At 39.2% G+C, this 10,010-nt stretch overlaps 1 protein-coding gene across 2 annotated transcripts in view; it reads right to left on the bottom strand.

Annotated features, from left to right (window-relative positions):
* Positions 1–485: 485 nt before the first annotated feature.
* The window catches only part of sema3bl (sema domain, immunoglobulin domain (Ig), short basic domain, secreted, (semaphorin) 3bl), a 61,742-nt gene continuing 52,217 nt past the window's right edge, over positions 486–10,010 (bottom strand). The window contains exons 13-17 of one of the 2 annotated variants that reach the window (XR_003463818.1): positions 9,844–9,885; positions 9,509–9,734; positions 7,253–7,383; positions 2,862–5,068; positions 486–2,831 (exon numbers count right to left, since the gene is read on the bottom strand). Coding sequence is in view for 1 of the 2 variants with exons in the window: in XM_010740897.3 (XP_010739199.3) it covers positions 4,556–5,068; positions 7,253–7,383; positions 9,509–9,734; positions 9,844–9,885 (912 nt within the window). In the remaining variant the exon portion in view is untranslated. Of the gene's footprint in view, positions 5,069–7,252; positions 7,384–9,508; positions 9,735–9,843; positions 9,886–10,010 lie in introns of both variants that reach the window. The other variant, XM_010740897.3, reaches the window with a different exon arrangement.

Below are 10,010 nucleotides of genomic sequence, written 5' to 3'. Positions count from 1 at the left end.
TGAGACACATTTGTGTTGTTATACTTAGAATACAGGGACATTCAGTGTCAGCATTATTTTCTAACACCATGGTTATTACCTGAAACCTAACCTAATCCTAGGTGTAACATTAAAACAGCTCACAAAAGCCAATGAAGGTAAAATGTCTTGATTTTGTAACCTTTAGCCAAAAACATTTGGGATAGTAGGTTTAACAGGAAACAAAAACAGACATAGGACATACAGCCAGTCATTTCCAGCCTGACATTAAAAGCCTTGTTGCAGGTGTGCATTCTTCATGTTGTTGATTCAGTATTAAATAGAGCATGTCTTCGTTCAGTGCCGTAAAAGCTATGGTTTATGAAAGTGGCTCATTTCAGGGCACCACTGTTTATGTCACTGGCGCCATTAGCCTTGTCCTGCCAAAATACTACATAGACTGTCTTCCAAAAAAATCTGAAATTAATCTAAAATTCTTTTAAAACATACAGTCAGGGGTCGCCTCCTTTAAGTTAGAAAATCAACTTTTAATGCTGTTAAATAGCATACAAGTACATAGCATGCATGGTAAAGAGACACTTAAATAAAACATAAATACACATTTAAATTAGGCTCTGTCAGAGATCCCACAGCACAGTAAGGGACAGTTCAACAAGTTAATATTTTTGAATTCAAGGACCCTTACACCGTATAGCCTGAAATCTACACTGAGTGTTGTTGCCTGTATGTTCAGTAAAAAGTGTTTTTTGAATGAAAGTCTTGTTGAGCCCTCAAAGTGCCAAATGTGATGACCATGATGTGTTTGTTGGACTGACCTTCCAAGTCAATGGATGCCCTAGGTAGAGCATTAAAAAATGCTTTCACTGCAGTTACGTTTCTCACTGACTGATCCTGCTTGAGTAGCTGTGGTGATGTGGAGGAGCAGCTAATCAGTGAAACCAACTGGTGTAGTCTGACTCAAGTGCCCTAGTTGTACAAAAGTTATCACAATACATCAACCACATTGATGAATGTCTGAGTCTTTGTTCTCATATAAATACTGTAAAATACAACACAATTGAACATTAAGGCAGGATAAGGGCTGTAAATTCAACATGTGTTTTAGAAAAAGATTAAAAACTACTGTCAAACGCATTAAACTAGCTATAGAGAGTGGACAGCTTATGAGTTAGATTAAAAGATGTAACAAGCAACACTACAGCACAACTTATGTGTATTTGGATGCTTTACAGTGTGTGTTTTGAACATGCACAGATAACTAATATTTAATCAGTGATGCACATATTAAATTAAACAAATTACTGATATCATACTGATTTTTGTAAGCTTCAACACACTGTCTCGTACAAAAAAATTGTCAGGGCATACATCTAATGTAAAATGGAAACTTCTTACATAAGTTTACACACTGTAAGTTTACAATCAATCACAAAAGTCAAACCTCAAACACCTTTTATGTTCTGATGACACAAATTCACTTTTTTCATCTTCATAGACCAGAGAACAGACCAAGTAGATGTGTAGCTGTTTCCACAAAAATATGACAATATTAAAATCTTAAATTGTTACAGACAAAATGAGCTTTTGAGGAAGGTTTATTTCAAGAAAAATCAAGTTTTAAACTCTGTTTTACCTTTCTGACGATCTGTCTCTTCGTTTCATGCATACTGTTCTCTCGTCATTCAATCATTTTCTCTCAGTTTAGATACACATCAGGAGCAATATTTTTAGACAAAACAGCATAAGTGGAGTCTAATGGCCGGTCTCACAATCCTCAAACTAAGAAAATAAACTTTGCTGTGCTTAAGTGTGCTGTGCAAACTGGGGAAAAATGTGTCACCTTTTTAAAATACTTCATGCTGATGAATTGTGGGAAAATGGGTTTTAATAGGGATTAGGATTTTTTTCAACAAATTGCAACTACAACCTTCACAAGATGCTTATAGTACCTTATTGTTTTAAGCTCTCACTCTTCTTCACTCCTCTTCTTTTCATTCATTTCAGCCATTCACACGCCACAAAGGTTACAAAAAGGTCACCAAGTTCACTGGTGTTAGTGTTGCTTCCTGGCTAATTTTAAACAATGAACATAAACCATCTTCCATATGTACAAGTATTACATGGATTTCATCCCCTGGCAACCATACTGGAGATCTTCACTTCTTTGGCAACAACAGGCTATGTATGAATAGCTGTGTCCAAAACAATCCAAAAAGCAGGGTTAACTTTTGTACAGTTTATGATTAGAAACTGTTTTTGTTTTTTTTACAACTTGACTGTTAAAGTGATTGCAGAAAAATGCAGATAATATCATCTTGGATTTCTTACAAATACAAACTTGTACAGGGATGAAGATTAAAGATGTATGATTAAATAAATATCAAATGTTTAATCTGAACATTTTTAACTATAGAGACATTATCGGCACATCTTTTCTGTTGTCTATTAGGTGTACTATGTGTAGTCATGATTTGCACAGTTGGAACCAGAGGATGTAAGTAGATTAGTGATGCAACTTCAAAGCATCTATTAATGTATTCTAATTGTTACACAAGTGATACAGTTGAAAACAACTTTCAAAACTAATTTCAGTAAAAAATAAAAATAAAAATCAGTTTACATATAATTTTTCCTCTTCAGGTTGTGATTTTTAAAATGTGTTATATTATATTACTGAAGGTCCAAAAGATCTCACTCCAATCCACTCACAGCCCATCAAAACTGAAAGTGAAACTTGGCATCCACTCTTGCTTTTCTGTCTCTGCTGACCTCCACTCCACTTTTTCTACATCTGAAGCCAAATTTCATCTTATTAATGAACTCAACCCTCCGTTCTCTTGTTCACCTGTTACCTATAAAAGGAAAACCTTTACTTTTTTCACTAAGTGGCAAAGAGTTATATTTTAACAACAAAACTGAAGACAATAACAATGTGGATTATCATGTGTTTAAACCATGAACCGTCTTAAAACCAGTGTTTACAAAGCAGAAAGCACAAGAGGACTCCATTACATGCTATAAGGTTACAGCTGACCCCTTCTATTGTTCCTTTTATTGTCACTAGAGAGCTACAGCACACACAAAGGAACTGTGGGAAAATGAGTGTAGTTGATGATTTAAGTGTGAGGTGAAGTTACTGCAGAGAGGTCAGGTTATGTAACATGTATGTTTTTGACCAGTTGGAAATAAAAAATCTATTTGAAGATGTCACTTTGGGCTGTGGCAAATTCTGATATTTTACACTAAACAATTAAGTAAATAAAAACAAACGAATGAACAAATTATTTGAAAATGTCATTCTTTGTATGCCTGGATATAGTTTTTCTCAATTTGTGGTACATGAGATCCCCAAGGAAGCAAATATCAGAGCTTGACTGCGGCCATTAGGTACATTCTCAGAGGTGTTACGGTATGTACCCAAAAGCATGGAAATAAGCCTCTGTGAAAAATCCCTTTAAGGGTCGGTGGGGAGTTTGATCTGTAACTGGTGTTTAATGGAACGTTCAACCCACAGCAGTAAAAACAAAGCAATGTGCCTTTAATCTGTTGAACCATCAACAGTCGTCTCACGGTAGCTTCCAGTTTGAGCTAGTTGAACTTTCAGTGTGGTATGTGAGTGAGATTTCAGTTCATGTAAAAGTGTGTGTGTGTGTGTGTCTATGTACACTGATCAGATACAGTGAGTGTTTAAGCTTGTGTGTATGAGCTACATATACCTCTTATAAATATACTGCAAGGTCAGTATCGTCTTAAACTGAAGTCACACATGAATATTTAATTTAAACAAAGTCAAATGCAGAGCGAGGCAAAAGACCATTAAATACCAAGTGATGAATCCAGTGATTGCATTGTGTGAAATATGACATTGCCCAGCTTGGTGAAAAAAAAAGGTAGTGAGAAAAACAAGTGGAAAGTAAGTGTGTTTAAGTGTTTGTCAGAGCGACATTTGGCTAACATACTATTTTGTAGTCCAGAGATGCAAAGCATGTAAAAGTAGCGTTCCTCTCTTTTTAAGCTCCAGTTTGACGGGAGCCGATGCAAACTGTTCATCAAAGAATCCATGATGCAGTCGGTAAAGTTAGTCCACAAGCATGCACATATTTAATAAATCTCAGATTTGTGAAGTTTTGAAGGTTTTCTTTGACTTGATGAAATGGAAGCAGTGTCTCTCGTTTCAATAACAGTGAAAGTATACAAGGGTTAAAGTGTGAGAGGGGGAGGAGTCCTTGATAAGCATCCTTTAGAGTGTATTTGAAAGATTGCCTCTCATATCCTCTTTATCAAACATCATTACCTCAGCAACAACCTGTTCAGTTCAGTAGCAGTCTCCTTTTGTGCTTCCAGACAACCAAACACATTTTGGGCCATATTCAGAACCAACCCCTCGCACCTCACCTACACATACACTGATTCTGCTTGGTTCAACTCTGATCTACCTCATTTTAGGAAGTCCCAAAGTTCAAACTTTTAGGAGATGATGCTTGTCTTGACTAATTCATATTGTCCTATACTGTAGTCTTAATCCCTTTTTCTTCTTTCATTTTCTTCTTCTTTACCTCCTCTCGCCTTCTCTCCATTATTTCTCCCATGCGCTGAGATCCCTCGGCGTCCGGTTACGTTCACCAGAGCTCTTGCTGCGAGCCTTCCTGGCACTCTCCTGAGCTTGCCGGTATTTCTCCAGCATGCTCTTGTGTTTCCTCCTCAGCTTGTCGTTGCACCACATCCTCTCGCAGTACTCCTCCACATGCGGCAGGTTCGACGGCCCAATCAGCTGCATGATATCCTTAAACCACGTACGTGTCTGGCCGATTTGGCTTGATGAGCCTCCCCTGCTGTATGCGCTACAAGGCATCCAAGCCCTGTATCCTCCTGTAGACCGGTCTTTGAACGAGTCAGAGATGCCGGCGCTGTCACGTGCCATGAGCTCGTCCACAGTCTCACCCTGGAGGACTTCGAGGGTGAGGCGAGCCAGGGTCTGTGTGAAGCCGTGCTCTCTGGAGTGGCAGATGTACACGCCTTCATCCTGGCGGAAGAGGCGACGAAACAGAAGGCCTTGCTCTGTAGACATTACACGATCGTCCAGCTTCACCTGAGTGAGGCAGAGAGAGAATATGTGTCTATTCTTAACTTTAATGTATAATAGAGCAAAATTAAGATGCTATGACATGATTCAGAGAAAAAAAGAATTAGTAAAATAATTGCTGACAAAGCCATTGTATGAGATTATGGCATTTTTCCCTGTGAACATTGTGCTGTTTTTTTTCAGCCCATTCATCACACTGATGACACAAAGTATATAAAAGAAACCAGTATTATTTGGGGTCGTCCCTCAGGAGACACCAATAACTAGGCACCAGGCTGAGGCTATAGCATTCTCCACTCTATTGGCTCGACGTCTGATACTCCTTAGTTGGCGTTGGCGCTCTAATAGGCGTTGGGTGGAGGAGGTGATGTGCCATCTCAAACTTGAACAACTTAAATACACTGCACCATAGATATTATAAAGTTTGGCAACCATTTCTTCTATAATATTTCGAGGATGAACTCCCTTCCTCAATATATTGTACCCCCCCTTGTGTTTATATGTAACTATGCAGTTATGTGTGTATGCATATATGTGTTTGTATGTATGTATAGCTACTTTGTGTATACTGAGTAATTTCTCTGTTTTATTCTCTTGATTTTTTTAATTATTTAGTTTTTATTACTATTATTTTCTTTCCCCCTTGTCTGGGGTATTAAGTACTACTGTGAGTGTATAAAAATCAATAAAAATATTTGAATAATAATAAAAGAAATGGAAAATGTGGTCAAAGAACATGTAATCCAAGAGAAAAGAACAAGCAAGAACTGGGGTCTTTGTACTGTTTTCTCAGCTTGGATTGCAACAGCAAGAATGTACTATGAAATCCAGTCACTGTTAGTTTTTACTCTTTCTCTAATTTTTTTTCTTTCCTCTCATTCTCATTTTCTTTCCTTACCTACCTCCACCCCAAGCTTCTCCTTTATTCAATTATACCTCTCTTTTCTCAGTCTACCTTCTGCACCTTCCCCCTCTGCAGATTCTCCCTCTGTTGCCAACACAAACATGGCAGCCTTGTCAGCTGGAGTGGCAGGCAAATGTTTATTTGCAAGGAAATGGAGAGGGTTGGTAATGCTTTAATACTTGCGTAGCTGACCGAGGCACACGGTAAAGCTTGGAGAAAAATACCTTCAAACAAATGAATGATTACCGTGGGTGTGGGCATAATTTTCTAAGTAGCGCTTTAAAAGGACTTTTTCAGCACCGTGTTTCAGTCACAGTTACCAGTAGACATTGAGTGACACTTTAGCTTTCAGAGGCATGCGGTCAAGGTTTACAAAGAATTCAGTGTTTATTCAAGAGAATGAGCAGTTGTACATTTTCCTTTGAAATATAACTGTTTAATTTCAACCATATGTCAAATGGCTGTCAAATGTGTCAACCACGTGCCAAATTCACACGCAAGTCTCACTTTTAAAAGTAGTTACTCAGGCGACTTTTGGCCACGAGTTTCTTTCCTCCCCTCATCTGTCTCCAAAAGCTTACCCACGTTACTACCATCTTAAGCTGCTTTTACACAACCTTATTCTGCCTCGCTGATATTAGTAGAGCCGAGCTGTACCATGTAGAGTTGTCACGATACTAAAATGAGTAACCACGATACTATACCAGACAAAGTATCGCGGTTCCAGGTATTATCGTGATACAGCCTTTTTTTATTCTTATTATTTTTATAAACTGTAATGTATTTGTACAAGTTAGTGTTGCCACTGACGAAGACGCCACGGCAGACTCGCTGCTCGGGCCCGGTGCTTCTGCCATGGTGAGTGTGTTGTCCCGTGTCTGGGCGAGACAGAACTTTAGCTTGTTGTTTGTTTTGAAGCGAGTTTCTATCGAAGCGGAGCTGTCTTCGCGGAGTTCGTTCTTGCCGGCAGAAACACACGAACAGCCGGTTGCGGTTCCATGTTGGTTTGTTTACAAAGGAGTAGCATGCAGTGAGAAGCCGGGAGGAGAGTAGAGGCGGCCACTATGTATCGGAGACTGGCACCAGTAGTATAGTAATCCACGGTAGTAATTTCTAGTATAGTAGCGACGGTTATGATTTGGCACCGCGGGGTACCGTGTATACCGTGGGTATCATGCAACTCTAGTACCATGCAGTGAAAATATGCTGATGCTGCTGTATACAGGTTACACTCATATCATCTTGATGTTGATTTTGATATGATGGCTATTTACTGATCATCTTACCTCTTCCTTGCGGTCGTCACGTTGGACGAGCCAGGTAACGGTAGCTTGCGGAGAGCGAGGAACACACTCCAGGAAGGTGCTGTTGTTCTCAGTCGCATACACCACCTTGTCCTCTGTCACATCAAGCTCTTCTGTTTGAGAGAAATATATTTTGAAAGATTGTGAATTAATGAAAATGAAGACTGTCAGTCTTCATGCAAGACTGCAAAAGTATAGGATGTAACAAGTCTTGAGTTATGAGTAAGATTCTCTTTACACTTTACAGTATCTTTACCAATCTGTAAACAATAAATCCCCCAGCTGAGGGCTAGATGAGAAGATTCCAGTCTTGGTTCACTTTTCAATATGAAGCTGAAGCCAGCAACAAATTAGCTATTCTCGCTGGGAACAGCTAGCCAGGCTGTGTCCGATGGTAAGAAAATACACCTACCAGGAAGTCACTGCTCAGACCAGGGATTAGTTTTAACCACAACTTGCCTTTTTTACAATCCAGTTTTTCTTGACATCTAACTTTCAGCAGGAAAGTTTCAAATAGCAAAACGATTTCTTTAAGGAGGTCAATCTAAAATGCTATCTACTATACACAAGGAAAAGCTGCAATCTGAACTGCAAACCTCAGAAAACAAACAGAGATGATGTCAGGCTGATTATAATGGGGATTTTAGTTTCAAGTAAACCAGGCAGCATCTTTGCCAGTTACTATAGATGAATTGTACTTGACACTTTGGCACAAAGAAACCTCGTAAAGAAAAAAGGCCCTTAGCACCATACCTACATTCAGGTGAGCAAACACACATCTAACACACGGACACACACCCTTTTCTCTGCCTCTCCACGGTCTCATTTTGTTTCTTTGTCTGTCTTCACACTTTTTACTTACTCTCGCCTCGACATCCCCTTTATCCATTTTCTCTTGTTCTCTTGCCATTCTACTTTGTTTGTTCTTGCTTTTCATATGATAGCTGATGACTGATAGTTGAAGCTTATGTGTCAATCTCTCTGTCCCACACACATACGTATATCATCATCTTTCATTCAGTCTTCCTATCCTCTTAGTCAAGATTGGTAAGGGGCAGTGATAGCAAAAATATGGAGCTCTACAGTATTTATAAAAATGGACATGTCTCATCTTCCATTATTACAAATCTCTCTCAAAACCTAACAAGGTGTAAGATTTGATTGGTTGGTTGTGCTCTATGTGCACTGAATGTGTAATCAGACATGTGGTGTTGAGGAGTTAATCTGTCTAATATACTGTACAACATCTGTTTCACACAGCTGTGATGAACCGACAGACTTTGTACAAATTGGACTTGGCTCACATAAACACTCTTAGGCTTCCATCCTGAGAAAGAGGCACAAAGACATACACTGACCCTTACAAACACAAACAGACACATACAGTCTTCATCCGAACACAGGCTGGCACATGTCCAATAGCATCTTCCCCTGGAAGACTCACGTTTAGTATACACAAGAGAAGAGCCTGCTGGTCTTCTTCCTATCTGCAGCTAAATAGTTTAGTGTGTTAGGAGAGCACCACCCTTGTCTAGACCATTGAAGAAGTAATGCTTATCCACAGTATCCTGGGAAGAAGGTGCCAATCTTTGCTAACAGATAGAAGAAAGTTTCAAACATGACCTTGAAACCAGGACAACTCATTGAACAGTTCTAAAAAGTGTTCAATGATTCAATGATTCAGTCAGTCATCTGTTTAACAGTTTTAGTAAAATGTTTATTGTTTGATAACTTGAAAATGGAGCATCATAACCTGAACCTTCCCAGCATAATACAACTACAATGTTTGGTCACTTTCTTGGCTAACCTGGCTTGGTAACAAAATCAGCCTGTCAACACCTCTAAAGCTTAGGGACCAAAGGGACTGATTACACAGCAGACATTTTGACATGTCATAGCAGGAAGCTCAAGGGTGTATTAATGATAGCTGCATACCACTAAGGAGAGGTCTTGCTATTGTATGTGACGGTTCACTGTCCCTGTTACTGGGACACTTATTGGAACTGAACCGTTGTTTCTGTTAAGTCCACCTGTGTTTTGCTTGCTGTGACAAGTTAAAAATGCCTGCTGTGCTATCAGTCCATTAAAAGATTAATTCTTGTTTGTTTAATCTGTACAAAAACTAATATGTAAAATCTAAAAGTTGCAGTTTCAGGAGTCATGTCCCTGTATCTGGCCAAGAAATCTTCTTACATCATGAACAAATAGGGCACAAAAGAAGTAAGAGGTCATGCTTACCACTTAGATTCTGATCCATACACTGCAGCACAGGGTTTCCATGCCTGATGTCTTGTCTGCGGTAGCGGCGTTTGCTATTGGGCACATATCGTGCGCACAGTGATCCATCCCAGGCGCAGTAAGGGTCTCTAGCCAGGCAGCACTCAGCACAGGCTTTCCCATAAGTCTCACAGCGATGCAGTTTCACCTGTGCCACACCTGCTGGAGACCCCACATACAGGGCTTGCTGTTTGAAATGATGAGATAAGAAGAAAGGGAACAAGTCATTATGAGGGGGTTGGTTTAGGTTAATAGAAGTGAGGTTTAAAGTTAGCAATTAAGTCATACCAACTTACCCTTTTTACAGATATGTCCATTGATGTAATTGGAGTGGGAACCTACAATGATGAAAATAATTGATCTCAGATGTTTTACAATGTGCCAAAAAGCTTACAATAAGAAAAGTTGAAGCAAATGTGATAGAGAGGACATTAAAGAAGAAAATGAGTCTTTGAAATGAGGG

Source organism: Larimichthys crocea, chromosome XV (genome assembly GCF_000972845.2).
Source record: "Larimichthys crocea isolate SSNF chromosome XV, L_crocea_2.0, whole genome shotgun sequence".
NCBI lineage: Eukaryota > Metazoa > Chordata > Actinopteri > Sciaenidae > Larimichthys > Larimichthys crocea.
The sequence above is the reverse complement of the archived record's forward strand: the minus strand, read 5'-3'. Positions and strand labels throughout refer to the sequence as shown.